The sequence below is a fragment of the Gadus macrocephalus genome, chromosome 1 (genome assembly GCF_031168955.1).
Source record: "Gadus macrocephalus chromosome 1, ASM3116895v1".
In the NCBI taxonomy this organism is placed as follows: Eukaryota; Metazoa; Chordata; class Actinopteri; order Gadiformes; family Gadidae; genus Gadus; species Gadus macrocephalus.
The window spans coordinates 16,802,292-16,820,260 of NC_082382.1; the positions used below are offsets into that span (position 1 = coordinate 16,802,292).

Below are 17,969 nucleotides of genomic sequence, written 5' to 3' on the forward strand. Positions count from 1 at the left end.
AAGGTGCTGCTTGCGTTCAGGTTAAATAGCAGTTCTCTGAGGCGTTTTGCTCCTTTTTTTTTCTTTTCTTTTTTTTTAACGTCTAGTAAAAGGTTGTCAAGTGGAGCCTGTGTATCTTTTCCTCCTGTCAGTCTATCATGTCTATTTTTTTTGCTGTTCCTTACTGGATTTTCGGGTTTATTAAATAGCTTATATAAAGGGCTAATCAAATGGTATTCATGCGCCAAGTGAGTTGTCCACCTACGGGATCTTTCTTTCTATAGATCTTTTCTGTGATGTATTTTGTTTAATGATTTAATTAGGGCCAGAGATGTCAGTATGCACGGAGCTGAGATGAATCCCTTCTAAATCTGGATTCAAATCTGGCAATAATGTATTATTAACGTTTAAGAACAAGAACCCCCCCTCCACCCTGCCACATGAATTTCCTTTTCACATTGCTACAGAGGGCTATAAACGACAAAGGAACTTCAGAAGGTACATTCTGCCACCTGCAGGCAGTTTAATGCAACTCCGTGTGTCAGCAGGGACTAGAGAACGGGCTGCCGATACTGCAGCTGTCAGTGCTACGAACACACAGGTCATGGAACGGACTTGTCACTTTACGGTCTACCTCTAAAGGCATTAAGTGTGCTTGGGGATCCATAAAATACTGCCATTTCCACGCACACAAACGAGTAATTTTCACTGTAATTTGCGCGGGCACAGTCGCACACAAGCACGCACGCGTACACACTTCACGCCTCTCTCCCTCTCTCACACACACACACACACACACACACACACACACACACACACACACACACACACACACACACACACACACACACACACACACACACACACACACACACACACACACACACACACACACACACACACACACACACCGAACTAATAATACCTCTCCATGAATAGGTCTGCACTCTCTGCAGCATATCAGTGAGTCATGCTGTCTTTTGACACCAGCTAGAAGAGAAGAACAATGTTCTGCTTGTATTTCTATAATAAACAGCGCCCCCTTCTGTCACGTTATGCGCCACTCATTGGCGTGATAATTACAATGAAGAGCCAGATGGAGCTGATAAAAGATTGTCTTTAATGTTTGGCATTGTTAATGAAATCCATACCACAGCAGTTTTGGGAGTAGGAAAACCACTTTGACAACCAACCACTGTTTGATCATGCTAACACCATATGTACAAGAAAGCACATTTAAAAGTGTATAAAGTATTTATATGAGAAGACTTGAAGTCAAGAACGGTGCAGAAAGCCACAGTCTAATGAATTTGTTATTTTTTTCAAACACTGATTATAGATATTTATCAATTACATCAATTTCTGGATTACGTGTATATACACAAAACAACGATAAACCTTTAGGGAGTCTGCAATAATTGTCAAAAATATTTCACAATACTGCTGTATGTACAAGAACTGAATTTACATTGAAAAATTCTCTATTGTACCTATATTTATCTGAGTATCGCTTCCCTTCACCGGCTATCTTCAAAAGCCGTCAAGCTTCCAACCACATATATTGATCTAACCCTTGCCATGTACCTCCATACAAAGTATAGCAGCCCATGCGGTACCCTGTGCATTCTGTCTTGGTACATTTTTCTGAAATGTGTTCGCACAACAGATGATTTTCCATACAAAAATAGATGTTGTCTTGTCAGTTGACAACCTGGTGTGTGAGAACACAAAGCAGCCACCTGCAAAAAGAAAAAGACACAAAAAACAACACAAAAGAATTTTCGGGAAACAAGTGTTTGTTAATTAGCTATCCATTCAACCCAACGTTTGAGCAGCACATTAAATTACAGCTCATTAAAATAACACTGTCCTATCAGAGCCGGAGAGTTGATCGTCCTCCTCGTCAAAAACCCAAATACCTCTTTCACACGACCAAACGGAAAAAATCTAAACATGGCTAAGAAGAGCTGCAGGCCGATTCGTGCCAACGAGCCATGTGACCCTTTGAATCCTAAACAGAAACTGGAAAAGCTTACAAAACCCTTTGCCAGACAGATATTTCATTCCTCCAGGGGTGGGTTTGGGGAGAGGAGGGGGGGGTGGGGGAAGGGGGGAGCATAGAGAGTACAGAATGACGAGCAGAAGTAATTCCATGAGTTTCTTGTGTTCATTGGAGGTGTCCAGATGAGCGGTCATACTGCATTTCAAATGCACTTTAAGGCAAATAGGGCGGCTTCGCGACGCAATCTAAGTGGATCTTTAGGTTTGCCCCTTACCAGCGAGAGTGAACAGGATATATCATCGGAACACAAAACACTGCCCAAATGCAGGCGTCCATGTTAAATTATCATTGGTTGACATAGTGTGACATCTATCTTGTGTGAGAGAGAGCGTTATCGAGAAAGAGAGCGAGAGCGAGAGCGAGAGCTGCGCGCGCGAGAGAGAGAGAGAGAGAGAGAGAGAGAGAGAGAGAGAGAGAAGAGAGAGAGAGAGAGAGAGACAGAGAGAGAGAGAGAGAGAGAGAGAGAGAGAGGAGAGGCATAAAGGGAGAGGGCATCTGAAAGACATAGAGGGGTGTCTCGGTGTAAAGTTCAGTGTCCATGGTTTTCGCCAGGTGTCTTAGGTGTGGCGAAGGCAAAGAGTCTTCTTCTTCATCCTACACTCATGACTTCCAGGGTAATGGCTTCTGTCCGTGACTAGTCTTGGACCAGCTCAGTGAGTTTGACCTGATCAAAATAGTCTCTCCAGCGGTCCGTCCGAGCATAGCCGTCAAACCACGCCACTCCTTTCCATCCGTCTTGCAGAGTTCTCTCGGTCAACCCCCCCCAAGAGACATCCCGGTCACGTTTAAAAAACATACGGAAAGAATAAGAGCTAAGAGATTCCAACCAAGGAGTTTGAACTTAAAAAAGCACTTGAACTGAAAGGAGAATTGCAACTTGTGAAATCACGGATAAAACATCTCATTTGAATACATTCACGTGGATTTCCGTCCGCGATGGAACGGATGGGAGGGGGGGGGGGGGGGGGGGGGGGTCGTCTACGACTGACAAGGTCCGTGTTGCCTTTAGAAGGTCCAGAGGTCCACAAAGGTGATACAAGTTCAAGATACAGTATCGCCTTGGTTCTAGGAAAGCTGGGGAACAACACACGCACACACACGCACACACACTCGCACGCAGGCTCACGTGCACACACGCACACGCACAAACACACCAATGTGCTGTTTCTGATGACTCACTATTAAGGAGCCCTTAACAGTGTTTCAAAAAACAGGATGGACATAGCTTTTGAGAAGACCCTAGTTTAGCAAATTTATCAAAAAACAATAAATCCCCCTCATAATAATAAAGCATTTTTGGGTTGCTTCACTGAGGGATGGAGAACCTTCTTCGAGGGCCGCAGACGTTGTGTTGTCATGAAGCAAGGGAGCGTGGGGGGGGTGAAAGGGGGCTGAAGGTTACGTCCTCTGACACACTTAGCTTATACCGATCATGTTGCTTAAAGATCAGGGGTGGTGGTCCTCTGTCACAAGAACGCTTTGTCATATAATTATTCTCAAAATGAAAACACATGCTCACAGACACGTCGTTGTACCATTGTGTACAATCAATATCAAATCGAGAAAGCAAAAAGACATCCCTGCCCTGTGTTTGACCGACAGATAAAATCCCCTTTGCGTCGCACCAGAGGCCGACACAGAGCACAGTGACAGCGCGTGCGCCTCGTCGATATACGTCAAAGGCCTTCTCCTCGTGTTCCTCCTGTCAAAACCGCCATGCCTGACGGGGCTGGTGACGCGCCCCTCCCCCCCCCCGGCCCCGACCAGGCCCCTCCTCCCTGACTCGGTGCACTGAAGGGTGGAAGACGAGGAGAAGAACGCCGTCTCTAAAACTCAACAACTCCCCCAGCTAGGGGACCACCCCCCCCCCCCCTCGCCGCCGTCCTTCCTCCTCCGTCCCTTCCTCCTCCTCCGTCCTCGTCCTGCCCTCCTCCTCCTCCTCCTCACTGCGCCTCCTCGTGCTCCTCGCTGATGCACTGCTCCCAGGGGTGCTTGGCCAGCTCGTCCCGGTGGCCGTGCTGGGGGTGGAAGATCCTCCGGGGCAAGCGGGACGGGCTGGGGCTGCAGGTCCTCCTCGGGGATGCAGCCCTCCCTCAGGTAGGGCTTGGGCGGCACGGCGGGCGGCGGCTGGGGCCGGCGGTAGGGCACGTGGTGCTGGGCCCCGTGCACGGCCCCGTGCTGGTGGTGGTGGTGGTGGTGGGACGCCATGGGCATGGCCAGCTGCGGCTGGGGCCCGTGGCCGTGGCCGTGGCCGTGGCCGTCCATCCCCGGGTGGGGTTGGTGCGGGTGGGATTGGTGCGGGTGGTGGCCGCCGTGCGGGTGCGCGTGGGAGTGGGAGTGGGGGTGGGGGTGCGGTTGCTGCTGGGGGTGCGAGGCGGGGCTGCGGTAGTGGAAGGGCCGCGCCGGGTCGGCAAGAGTCCATGTCCGGGCCGCTGTAGTGGATGTGCAGGTAGGGGGAGGCCAGGTACTCCTCTCGGCGGGGACCACAGGTGGCTGGGGAGGGGCTCCAGGGCCGTCGTTCCGGATGGGCCCCGTGTCCGGGTACTGGCCCCCGAAGAGTTGCTCTCGCTCAGGGACGACACGCCGCTGCTGGCGCTGCCCGACAGGGTGGAGTTGCTGCCGCCCAGCGCCGACTGGGGGCTGGTGGGGAGCCGGGGATGGGGTGGAGGGGGGACTGCGGGGAGGGGGAGATGGGTAGAGAGGGAGGGAGGGAGGGAGGGAGGGAGGGAGGGAGGGAGAGCGGGATGGGAGAGATGGTTGATACCGTGGACATACTTCTCTTGAGCGGAACAAAGAAGGTGAATGAAGGCGAGGTGCTCTTTGACATTCTGTCCTGTACCTTTCTGAGAGAACGGACGGGCAAGGCGGGGGGCGGGTCACTGTTCTGGTGATGGACGCATCAAAGTGCATCAGGAAGTGCCCTGCGAAGAAAACAAACAAGAGCACAACCACGTGGAGCCACGGTGGGTTCAGGAAGCAGACCGCGTGAACGTCTTCGCCAACGCTTCAAACGCGTCTCACCAGCATCAAGACGTGAGGCGCGAAATGACAACGAAAACACGAGAACAAAGACGGCCGTCATTAAACCATATTAGAGGACATCATCGGAGCCAAGGGGAGTGAGGGGGTGGAGGGTGGCTACCTGGCGGGAAGGATCGGGGTGGGACGGGGGGCATGATCACACTTCCGGAGGACCCTGGGACGTAGGGGAGCGTCTCCTTGGTCTCCCCCTCCACGCTCCAGGCAATGGGGTTACCGGGGAACACTTTGAGGGGGGCGGGGGGGGGGCGGGGGGAGAGGGGTAGGGAGAGGTCAGCGTTTGGACCCCAGACACCCAGACACCCGGCAGGATGTGAGTGGGAGGGGGGTGTCTCACCTTTCTCTGGGAGGTTCATGTGGGGGTCCGTGCACGGCTTACAGGGGCTGACCTGCTGGAGTAAGGCACGCTGCATGTGGTTGTTCTGCGAACAGAGGGAAAAACAACAACTACATCAACAAATAACGGGATTTGGATGAAAGAGGAATGAATCGGGATAAAATAAGAGATGGCCTGGCAAGCACGATGGAGGTCATTGAATCAGGTTTCCTCGAAGACTGAAAAAGCCGAGTCGGACCATCGAGGTACCTGTCCGTTCTCAGCCAGTGTGTAGTACATGGAGTTGTTAGCCCTCTCTCGTTGTGGTAACAGAATCATCACTTCCCTGTTGTGTTTGGCCTTATCCGGTAACGAAGGAGAGCCTACGACAGAAATGATTGCGATACATTCTGAATCTTGTTCAAATGAATATGTTGTGTAAGGCAGGGCATATGTTACTTAAGTAGCAACCCCTCAAGCACAAAGGCCAGTCCGAGCGCCAATAGTCACCATCGACCCTCGTCCCAGCGTGTGCTGTGGCTCACAGAGCGTGTTGATTGTATGTCGTGTGATATATTCACCTCGGGCACTGGACGGAGCCGAGGTGAGGACCTGAGAAGAGGTGGAGCGGATGGAGCTCAGACTGGAGGACGATGGACTGGGCTGCCAATCCACAGTAGGGGGAAAATAACAATGAATAACAGTAGCGGCTTATTCGGGCTGCAAACATCACATATCGTTGGCAACACATGCGTTCGTTGGTAAGAAGTATATATTATCATAAAATAAATAAGTAGATGAATAAAACAACAAACGTCTCTTGTTTCTATAGTGTGGCTCTTAAAACAGTTTGCTTATTTGATGTATTTGTTTTTTTATTCTTGTATCTACACAAATGAATCTGCACTTTTTGGGTTATATCTCACATATCTTACTTTGGACAAAGGCGTCCATGATCAAACCCTCCTAGATCAACGCGCACGCAAACGCTGGCGGTTCTTAATATTGCTAATCCATCGGGGCTCCAGCACTGCACTGCTGGCAGACGCTTGCGCTCTAGAGTCACAGAACATCTCCTGCTAGGCTGCGTGTGGTTCCCCTCTACGGCCGTGGGCGTCCCCCCTTCTGTCTGTCCGCCCTGATGAGGTCTGGCCGTTGGCGTGGCGTGCGGCCCCGTCGTACCTGCATGTGGCCTGAGTCCTCGGGGTGCTCCCCGATCAGCCCGTCCGTCAGGATAACCAGGTTCCCCGCCTCGCTGGACGTGTGAGAGGACAGGGAGGAGGACGAGTGGCGGATGGAGCCCTGCAGGTTCAGGGGGCTGGAGGGGATGGGGCGGGTTGGGGTTAGACCAGATCAGAGCATGGAGGCGGGTGTACACGCTGCCTCACGGCGTGTACAAAACAAATGTGTCTCATCGCAAATCGAAGACGAAGGAGGAAAACGAGAGGGCGTCCAGTTGGTTCACTCTGAGGGAGACCCGAGGGTTGAGCAGGCTATGGCGTGAACGACAAGAATTTCACAGTTTTAACATACCTTTTTCTTTACGGTGACATTTGCAAAGTATATCCCAAGGGTGCCCACGTTTTTATCAAATCCGGAAACACAAGGCTGCCTTAAAGAAGCACAGGACACAGTGCGCCAGCTGTGTTTCTCTGGGTCTGTGTGTGTTCAGTCTGAACCCCTGGCTAGCGTGCTAGCGAGCTAGGTGGCTAACAGACCTGTGTCGGTGGATGAGGCGGATGCTCTCCGGGCTCATGTGGCTGTGGGAGGTCAGGATGCCCCGGGGAGAGTTGCCCCCTGAGCAGCCCGCCTGGCCGAACCGGTCCACGCCAGGGAGACCCTGCTGGGTGCGCCAACACACACACACGGGACGGGTTAGCGTGTACACACAAGTACACACAAGTACAAACTTGCCATACAGTACATTCATACACATACATAGAGGCACATACACATGCTTGCACACACACACACACACCAACACACACACACTTACACACACAAAAACACACGTGGGTGCACACACACACACACACACACACACACACACACATACACACACACATGCACACAAACACACACACACCAACACACACTTACACACACACACACACACACACACAAAAACACACGTGGGTGTGCACACACACACACACACACACACACACACACACACACACACACACACACACACACACACACACACACACACACACACAGACACATCCGCACGCGCGCTTGTACACACACACACACACACAGACACACACACACATGGGGGGGAGGGGGGGGGGGCGGCACTCAACCACACTGACACTCTAGTCACAAGGGGAGGATGGTCCAACATGGCCGACTCACATGGTGTAAGCCCGTCCTCATCATGTGGAACTGATCCACCAGCTTTTTGTGAAGCGGCCGCATCTCAGGATGCACCAGCTTCTCGTGGACGGCCAGTCCGACCCCCAGAATGTGCACCTATTCAGTCAGATATCATGGAAGGAAAGAGAAAGTTGCATATTTGTTACTGTTAGGAGGTAATGTTCCCTTATTCAAGGTCAGGTACATTCATTATGCATGCAGATCATGTGGTGATTCCTACATGCTGCTACACCATCTCCTGCTGTTCATAATAATCACCCACAATGCATCATACCTGTTCCTGCATCTGGTCCTTCAGCTGTGTCACCTTCTCCGTGTCTTCTGGGTGACTGGTGATGTATTCCTTATCGAAGAACGCCTGAGACAAAACAACAACAATAATGAGTTTACTATAGTGAGCCTGTATGCCACTCATTATCTCCAGGTCCCGCCTTGTTTTCTTCTGCAACACTACCTCCTGGTATCTGGCTATGCCTCCATTGACTGCAGCATCTATGACCCCATTGAGACACATGCTGAGTGGGTTGATGTTGCCATGGTGCTGTCTGTGCTGGTACTGGCTGATGAGCGTCCTCAGCTCCTGGGTCTTGTTCTCCACCACGTAGATGGCATTCTCCAGAGGACTCACTTCCACCTGACGGCAGGTACACAGACGGATGTTCAACCAGGGAAACGCTCAAAACCCACAGCGTTAGTTATTTGATCCCCCCAAGGGGGTTCAATCTCATTTGCACTTATATTCACAAATAACTTAGGGGCGTGGGTATCAAAAAAGGCGAGAAGATTGACAAAATAAAACCCCTGTTCGTCTTTGCAATATTAAAGCGGTAATCTGTATTAGCGAGATCAAAGACATTATGTATCAGAGCTTCTGTCTGGTGAAATGCACAATTATGTTTTACTTTGTAAAATGCTATCAGGCTGCATGTTTCCAGCTGCTGCTATTCAACCGATGCGACAGACATAAGCGGTGAACAGAGAGAGACACAGGAAGAGGTGACACACGAAAGGTTGAATCCCCCCGCACCCCACACCACCACTCACCACTTCCCTCCGCTCCACTTCAGCCCAGCGGGAGATCCCAGGGAGGGGCCTGGACAGGATCAGGGTGGTCCGCTCTATCCACAGACTCTAAAAGAGAGAGAGAGAGAGAGAGAGAGAGAGAGAGAGAGAGAGAGGGGGAGAGAGAGAGAGAGAGAGAGAGAGAGGGGGAGAGAGAGAGAGAGAGCGAGAGAGAGAGAGAGAGAGAGAGAGAGAGAGAGAGAGAGAGAGAGAGAGAGAGAGAGAGAGAGAGAACAAAAAGAGAGCGGGGAGAGAGAGAGAGAGGGGGTGAGAGAGAGACGGAGGGGGTGAGAGAGAGGGAGAGAGCGGGAGAATGAGAGAGAATGAGAGAGGGAGACGGAGAGAGGAAGAGAGGGAGAGATAGAGCGATAGAGAGATAGAAAGAGTGAGAGAAAGATTGACAGAGAGAGAGAGGGAGGGAGGGAGAGGAATAGACAATATATATTGTCAGAGATAATATATAGAGTCAGAGATAAACATCAAGAGAGAACAATAAAGAAAGAACGAAAGCAAGAATAAAAGATAGCGACAAAGATCTATTGAAAGCATCAGCGTGAATGTCACAGCGGTGTCCGTGGAGACCGAGACGTCCCCAGGCGGTCTCACAGCCTCCGCTTAAGCGATAAAACAACCAGAAGAAGACAAGCTGGAGCGGGAGGCCAGGCCGTACCCTGAACTCGTTCTCCCTGTCTTTGGGTCCCTTGTGGAAGGGCCTGTCATAGTGGAAGCGGTTGACGTTGTTGATGCGGTAGAAGCTCTTGATCCTCTCGGGCACGCGCTCCAGCTGGGGCGCGTCCGTGATGTCTGACACCGGAGTGACCGCGTAGATCTGGAGGTCTGCGGCCGAGCGGTCAAGGAAGTGACACGCGGACAGACAGCCAGACAGCCGGACGGACGGGGACAAATGGGGAGAGGACAGAGCCCAAGAGGGAGGGGGGGAGGGGACGTGAGAGGAATAGCTGATGCCACCGGTTGTCATTTTCTATAGCATGTAAGAGAAGAGGAAATTCTCATTTCACGCCTACATTGAATTAAATAAATAAAATAACCAATTTCCGCGGACAAAAAGTGGGTGAGCTCAGAAGCTCAGTCCACATGTTTTAATTTAAAGTGACAATGTGTAAGATGTGTCCCTCTATCGGTAGCAAACATTTTCTTGGCAGAATTGGACAACTACAAATTTGAAACTGCCCTATGTCTCAACCTGGCCCCATTCACTGGTTGTGGTTGCCAGCACTCACACAAAAAATGCAGGCAGCCAAATCCAACATGCTAGAGTCGTGTCAAATCTCAGCTGTTCGCTGAAATTGGCCAAAATCGATTCTGTTTTTCCCCCTCTTTATTGTCTGTCGCATTCTTATACATCAAGATATGTTTTCCTTTGAGGCACGATGGGACTGTGGGACTGTGAGTTCCACCAAAGCATGTACTATAGATATTTCTAGATCAATTCACCTTAAAAACAATAATAAATATAGTCATCAATCTTAAACATCAAAGTCTCCTATCCATTGTGTATATGCTAGCTTGTTGAGCTAGCTGTAATGTATCAGTGTTAGCATGGTAGCTTTCCTCCCGAGTCCTCCACAATACTAATAACTGAAGTGCAATGGTTAAGGATACACTGAGCATCGCTCTGCAGGATGGTGTCGTCGGGTTGGTTGGGGTGCTGCATGGCGATGGCCTGTGGAAATTCTCCCAGCATCCTTTGCTGGAAGTCCTCGAGCCGCTCGTAGTCGTAGCCGCGGCAAACAAACTCCTTGTTCTAGAAAGTTAAGAGGAGCGATAAGCAAGAGGAGGTGGAGGATAAAAGTGGATGCAAAAAATATTGCTTATCTTGAGAGTGGGCTGTAATTATGCTGTCAATGACTCACCAAAAGCTATTCCTGTAAACCTTATATTAATCCTTATTTTAAATAATCCGTTTTATGAACTGATCTTGTCTATAAACCCATGCTAAAACCACAGAGCGTGAATTAATCCGCAGTGTCGGCTCAAAACGTTTCAAGTCCCCCGTCCCCCCCGCCCCCCCGTCCCCCGAGACAAACAGGCCCTACATGCCATCCGGTTCCATAATAAAATTCAACATCAGTTTTTTGCACCTTTGTACCGGCGGAGGACTTGAGCGAGCTGCCTAAACCACCAGAGGGACAGTGCGGCCAGCCAGCCGAGTCAGCAGAATATTAAGTACGTCTGGAGAGTCGGGGCCTGCTCCTCTTACCCGGAGGAAGAAGGGGAACTTCCTGCCATAGAAACCCATCCGGAAGAACTCTGGTTCAACCCTCTGCTGCTCGATGATGTTGTCATAGTAAGCAGCCTCCATTTTCTGCCAGGGGAAAAGATAAACACTTACACAATCATCCTAACGAATAATGCTTTAATTACACCCTCAACCACCCAAAGCCGCCGTCGCTGCCGAGGCTGAGGCTGACGCTGTTGTGGAGTGTGGGCTGGGCATCAACGGGTGATTATTAAATTGTTTTGCCGACATGCATCGCACAAGACACAAGACGGGCTTGATGAGAGAGACGGAGAGAGAAACAGCGAGAGAGAGAGAGAGGGAGAGAGAGAGGGAGAGGGAGACGTTATCTTTGGAGGATAATACATTCTTGAGCACATAGCGTGCCTGCAGCAGCGAGCCGATAATGAAAGGCAAACAACATGGAGACGGAAGCCGCACTCACCCGAATCCAGCTGAGGCTCTGGTAATCATACAACGCCTCATATTGGAAAGCCAGCTCCCGGCATAGAGATATTCCATATTCCCAACACTGGAAAAAAGGGAAATACAGACGGGAGAATAAGACTATATGAGCAAAAGGAAATCAAACAAGATTGTTCCACCCAAAAAAAAATAACATAAAAAATGATGGATGGTTTTTGAGTGCGCCTGGAGAGACTGTTGTGATAGTGTCAGAATTAGTGCTGAAACATTACCAATTAAACATGCATTTATTGTTAGTACCGGTATCCATCTTGTGTTGCAGAGCCAGAAAATAGGATGTTACATTTACTGGCAAACTGGAGGCACTAAAATGGTTATTAGTATAATGTTTTTGATTATTTTAGATTATATTGGGTTTCCTTTATTAACTCAAACAGTAGGTGGGTGGATTTGGAACCATAATGTGACTAATCAGCCGAATAAATAGCTGATTTGCAAGTGACAAGATGAAGTGACGTGCATGAAAACAGAATGCTGGCACAGCTAATGACATGGGGGGGGTTAACATTAGCAGCTGATCACTACGTGGGCAGTATAACAAAAACGTTTGTTACCATAGAAATGATAATCGTTTATGTAACAAATGGACAAGCTAACAACTAATCCCTAAAGTACATATTATATCTAGCTGGCTTGTGCGGTTACATTTTGAAAGGTTAAAACTGCACTATGTCGCTTTTCTACAGCAGCTTATAACTCCATACGAGCAGTATCTGAACTAGAATGTTTTTGTAGATAAAACACCCCCCATCTATCCATGAGTTGATCCGTAAAGGGACCAGTGCCAGAGGATGACAGTGTCTGAACGTGACAAAGCTATAAATGTAGCTACAACTCAGGCCACTAGAGGCTGCAAATGGGAACACTGACATAGTGAAGGTTCAAATGCAGAGCCCAACTGAACAAAATATGAAAGTCAAACGATTTGTTCCTCGATCCTAATGTTTTCCTCAATTTTAAAAAGTTAATTCAAAAGCGGTGAAAATAGGTTTTATCTCAACTAAAGAATATCGATGTTGGTATGATCAAGACAATATCCGGATTGAAAAGCACCATGAAAGGTTGCTTTTACTCCTATTTGAGCCATTTGTGAAACCATTTCAACAACAATAGAAGGAAAAAGTGATGGCCGTTCAGGGACTTGCCTTCCCCTTGTTGAAGTAGTGGAGGATCTTGCGGCTGAGGTTCTCCTTGCGCTGCCACTCGCTCTGTGAGGGGTAGTGGAGGAAGTCCCTGAGCGCCCGGTCCTCCCACTGGAGCAGCTCCCAGTAGAGCAGCAAGGTGAACGCCGCCTCTGTGGGCAGGGGGAAGGGGCCAAAGGTCAGAGGTCAATGAGTGGTGAGGCCAGAAAGAGTCCATCCTGAATAATTGATGGTCAAATACTAAATGATGTGATACATCATGACATCGTATCACGATGTCATGATGAATTCTAAATTAATAATTGGATAATTAAACCTGCACTATGTAACTTTTCCACAGAATATTCTCACATATTACTCCATTAAAAAAGGGTTGAAAGATATAGATGAACAAGCTATATATAGCTATTTTAAAGCTGAGTAATAGCTATATCATCTACAACGTTGGAAGATGAAGTAACTGTAGCCGTAGCTGCATCTCAAGCCACCGGCGGCTGCTTACGGGAAACCACAGGTTTTATATAACACAACGTAAACAAGCTAGTATTAGTTTGAGTATAATGTAGACTAATTATGTCGTACCTCATAATTGATATGATGATTTATTTAAAATATTGCCAATGGATGCAGTTCATGGCCACAATGCATTAAACACAATATTTACTACACAGCAGGGGCGGGCCTGAACTGGGCTTCACCTGTGAAGTCCTCCGCCTGCAGGTGGAGGTCACACAGCTTGTGGATGTAACGGATGTACATGTCCTCCTTGTTCACCTCGGACTTGTAGAAGTTCTTATGCGGGGAGGGGAGGAGATACAAAACAAGGTCTGTTAGAGCCGCGTCTCAACGGGCGGAAACAGCCAGCAGCATTAGCATCACAGATACCATTACGGATTAAACATGCGTTGACCGGATAGAGATCAGTGAAAGACGGTGATTACCATGAGGTTGACGGAGCCACTGATCTTCTTGTTCTCCCCCTCCTCCCCCTTTATACAGTCCCTGAAGAAAAACAAAAAATGTTCATCTCATCTCAAGATCATCACAGTGTTTTCATGTTGGTAGGAATTGAACTTGCCTCTAGCGAGACGGTCGAGCACAACAGTTTAGCGTTAACTATTTAGGGAAAACTTTTAATATAAAGTGTCTAAACTAAATGAGAAGATAGGAGTCATTTAATGAGAAGATAGGAGTTAAGAGTTAAGAGGAGCCGACGTTAAGAGTGCAGACATTGGGGTTTCAACCCACAACCCTTTGGACTGGGGGTCAAGCACTCAACCATCCTATGGCCCCCAACGCCAAGAGGAAGTACCTGTAGTCCAGGAGTCTCTCCATGAGCCTGGTGACCGACGTCACCAAGGAGATGCTGGTCTCTCTCCAGGTCTCCTGCTCGATCTTCTCCAGCAGGCTGGAAAAACAGAAACATCCTGTCTTTAACTGGTTGAGGAGAATAATGCAACGCACATGATTATATGATGTATTATACTCAGTTAAAAAAGGGTTATATATCTATGTATATACCTTGGGTAGGGTCCAAAGAGCTGCGTGCTGCAGAAAATGGAGACATAGTGAAGAAGAGAACAGTACAGCGGATGAATGGGGGTTCACAGCAGAAGGAACTGGCCAAAGCTGCACACTTCATTGGTTTTTCACTGCAGCCATCCCTTTGGTCCAGAAGGAGATCTTTGATTGGTGGTTTTATATGACTACGATAGGACAACAATATATTCTAAAATACTGATACTATTCAAAGGATGATAAATATGTTTCTACTTGTCATCAAGTGTGTCTATGCACTCTGCAGTCTGATAGGAGTCCTCTTGTGGTCCTTGGTGGATGGTGTTTGTTATGGTGGGGTACTTTCAAATGGAATACATTCAGAGGAGACCTGGCCTTAGTAAAAGTAAGTCTTAAGGTCTCAAGAGGAGTATCCTTCTGACCAACGGTACTCATTAGACCTAGAAATAAAATGGCTCACCATTCGATGGCGTCTTTTCAAGAATAAATTAACCTTGTGTAGGCTCGGACATTGTTCAGTCCTTCCCTTGCATCTCGAGAGTCTGCAAATTCGTATTAAACTGGTTGAACTGCAAATCGACGTGTTGCCACAACTTTTTTGGTCTCGAGTCTTCGACTTGATCCGAACTGAGCTGACCATTCCCCCTTAACACTGGAGCGGTGAATGGATGGGTTTATTCTGTTGACCGGAGTAGCCAAGTGATCGCTACAGTGAGGGACGGGGTGGGGGGGCAGGGGGGCTGCACAGAGAAGGTTGTGAGGCAACGGTATTCACTGCGACACTCACAGCAAGCTGAAGAGTTCCCTGTGGTTATCGTCTCCCTTCCCGTCGGAAACCATGCTGTCCAGCTTGTCCATCAGCTCCGCCTCCACCTGTCACACACACACACGTACACACACATACACACACCCACACGCACACACACACGCACATACACACACTCATAGACAAAATGAAACACGCACACAGAGTCACAGAGACATACACACACACACACGTTAAACACACACACAAATACACATCAATGTTAGACACAGATACAATCATAAATAGACACACACACAGAAATAAACCCCCACATGCCCACACACATACACACGCACAAACACACTCGGAGACACACACACACACACACACACAAAGCGGGCATTGTATATTGTATCAACTGTTCCTTGTGTGATCCACGAGTCAAAGCTGTCCGAGGCACAAGATGAAAATGTTCAATACGAAAAAAAAAACACAGAAGAAAGCAGCGCTGACCTGTTTGAAGTTGCCGTTCTTCCTCTGTTCCCAGTCCATCATATCGTGGAAGATTGGAATCATGATATTCCGCACCTCGGTCTGCGGTACCAGCGTGACTCCGAGGAAGGGTCCCATCATCCCCGGGATGAAGTGGGGCTTGTTCTCCCCTGGGGGCGGGAGACACGGGTGTGATGGGGGTTTCATCAGCAAGACAATAGACGTTATTTCCGAGGAGCCAAAGGGAGCACCATCTCACCTAGCTTCTGCCACATGCTGAAGAGCTCGTAGCCCATCATCACTCTCATATCGCCATGCCTACAGAGAGCAGAGCACAACATATGATCAATACACAACAAACAGACAAATAAAAATGAATGTAGTCATATTACTAGTCATAAAGATAATAATTACCATCATTTAATAATTCTAATATATTTAAATTAAGTAATAATGAATAAGAATAACGTAATAATTGATGTTAATAATGTGATTATTATATATTATTGTCATTTTCATGATTATTATGATTACGATTATTAATGAATTATAATTGTAATGACTTGTCCAGGATCTTCTTCCTCTTGGCCTGGGTGAGGGGTTCCAGCTGCAGGCTGGGCTGGTTGATGTACAGCACAGTGAGGCTGAAGAAGGAGTTCCACACCTGCACCACAGCCAGGGGAAAGATCAAGAAAACAGCATTAGCCTCACTAGAAATTCACACAAAATATCTGCATAAATGACCTGTAAAAAAGTAGCAGAATACATATGCATATCTTCATTAGGATTGAACAAAAAGTTATATGCTGATACTCATTCAGCTTTTAAGATAACTGAATGATAAGATGAGATAAGATGTTAAATAAATATTAAAAAGCGTTCCTAGACGTTCCTGGAAATTAATTTTGTAATATTTGTATTAATATTACATTGAGACTACTAGTACATTGAAACTACTACTAGTAACTACTCAGGTTGCTAATTCACTCACACACACACTCTCTCTCTCTCTCTCCCTCTCCCTCACACACACACACACACACACACACACACACACACACACACACACACACACACACACACACACACACACACACCTTGAAATCGAAGTCAGCCTCAGAGAAGTTCTTGTGCAGCGCGGGGGACAGGAACTGTGTGGTCACCAGGATGATACTGCAGAAAACACACAGAGGGTGTTAGCGCTAGCCTTATCAGCCCTGACAGCCGGGTATCTGCCGCTAGGCCTTTAGAAAAAGATAGAAATCCCCTTTAAAGGTAGGGTAGGCAATTTATCTTTCTAGCATTTTTTGTCATATTTTTTATAACTCTCTTTACATCCCGACAGAAATCCATAAATAAAATACGCTGGGAAAAAAAAGAAAAAAAACCTGTGTTGCGGGCCTGTAACAAGCCCATCCAAACATTTAGTGCACCCTGAATGAAATTATTGGATGGCCTACCTGTCTGTCTACCTACCTAACCGTATACCTGCACTCACTTTGCCTGTGCACTCATTGTGCATGATCAGAGTCTTACACAAGGCAAAGCAGACCGATAGCCAAAGCTAACGAGCTAATCAAATGTTTTGGGGGAGTGGCTTTGGAGGGGGGCCTGAAGGAACTGAGTGGGATTTTTTTGGGTGGATACATTCAAACTCTAGCCTATTCTGGCTGGTTTCTCCAAATTGCCTTCCCTACCTTTAAGCAAAAAAAAAACAGACTTACTGGCTTGTGAGGAGTCTCATCACGCTCCAGTCTCGCGGGAAGATTGTCAGTTTCATCAGATTACGAAACACACAGAAGATCTTCAACAGGAACTCCTGGTGGGCGACAGACATGTAAACACATTTGGCACCCTTGTCGATTTTTTCCTTTGTATTTATTTCTCTGCGGCTGAACAAAGCTGCCTCCCACCTTGAGCTCCTCTTTACTGTGGAAGTTGTTGAGCAGGTGATGGAAGTGGAGCTCCGACATCTGCCTGAGCAGCGAGAGCAGACAGGAAACATACTCCCCCTGCACCACAGAAGAAGAAGATTAATTTTGAACCCTGATTTGATTTCTACAACTTTCCTCTCAGCAATCTTGAGCAAGGTGGCCGAATTCTTCCTGCTGATCAATGACTTGCATTGAGAAAATGGAAAGGACAAAAATGTCTGTTGAATTGCAGAATAGGATATAATTTGCTCCTTTATAGGTGTTTGGGGTGGGGAGTGAGGGAAGGGAGACTGACCGTGATCTCTGCTGTGCACTGAGGGCATCTCTGCCCCCTAGAGGTCTCCACAGCCTGGGACTTGCTCATGATGGACAGCAGCGTTTGTAGCAGCACGTCAAGAAGACTCTCCACCATCATCTCCACCTCCTCCTGAACCGACGATTCCTGGGAGAGAACCAGTATGAAAGAAAGAGAGGGGGAAGAGATAAGAAGAAGAGGAAGAGGATGATGATGATGAGGAAGATGAGGGTGGTGAAGAAGAAGAAGAAGAAGAAGAAGAAGAAGAAGAAGAAGAA

At 48.0% G+C, this 17,969-nt stretch overlaps 1 protein-coding gene across 1 annotated transcript in view; it reads right to left on the reverse strand.

Moving 5' to 3' along the window:
* Positions 1 to 2,517: 2,517 nt before the first annotated feature.
* Positions 2,518 to 17,969, reverse strand: part of dock3 (dedicator of cytokinesis 3) — a 46,764-nt gene continuing 31,312 nt past the window's right edge. The window contains 32 exon segments of the mRNA XM_060055339.1: positions 2,518 to 4,082; positions 4,084 to 4,514; positions 4,516 to 4,691; positions 4,694 to 4,715; positions 4,881 to 4,936; positions 4,939 to 4,962; positions 5,418 to 5,502; positions 5,667 to 5,779; positions 5,978 to 6,059; positions 6,579 to 6,714; positions 7,115 to 7,236; positions 7,755 to 7,871; positions 8,050 to 8,133; positions 8,230 to 8,409; positions 8,820 to 8,906; positions 9,508 to 9,674; positions 10,461 to 10,602; positions 11,059 to 11,163; positions 11,522 to 11,608; positions 12,708 to 12,856; positions 13,403 to 13,496; positions 13,646 to 13,706; positions 14,017 to 14,112; positions 14,226 to 14,252; positions 15,010 to 15,095; positions 15,484 to 15,632; positions 15,722 to 15,780; positions 16,026 to 16,126; positions 16,560 to 16,635; positions 17,187 to 17,281; positions 17,376 to 17,474; positions 17,692 to 17,838. Of these exon segments, the coding sequence (XP_059911322.1) occupies positions 3,875 to 4,082; positions 4,084 to 4,514; positions 4,516 to 4,691; positions 4,694 to 4,715; positions 4,881 to 4,936; positions 4,939 to 4,962; positions 5,418 to 5,502; positions 5,667 to 5,779; positions 5,978 to 6,059; positions 6,579 to 6,714; positions 7,115 to 7,236; positions 7,755 to 7,871; positions 8,050 to 8,133; positions 8,230 to 8,409; positions 8,820 to 8,906; positions 9,508 to 9,674; positions 10,461 to 10,602; positions 11,059 to 11,163; positions 11,522 to 11,608; positions 12,708 to 12,856; positions 13,403 to 13,496; positions 13,646 to 13,706; positions 14,017 to 14,112; positions 14,226 to 14,252; positions 15,010 to 15,095; positions 15,484 to 15,632; positions 15,722 to 15,780; positions 16,026 to 16,126; positions 16,560 to 16,635; positions 17,187 to 17,281; positions 17,376 to 17,474; positions 17,692 to 17,838 (3,663 nt within the window). The 3' untranslated portion in view covers positions 2,518 to 3,874.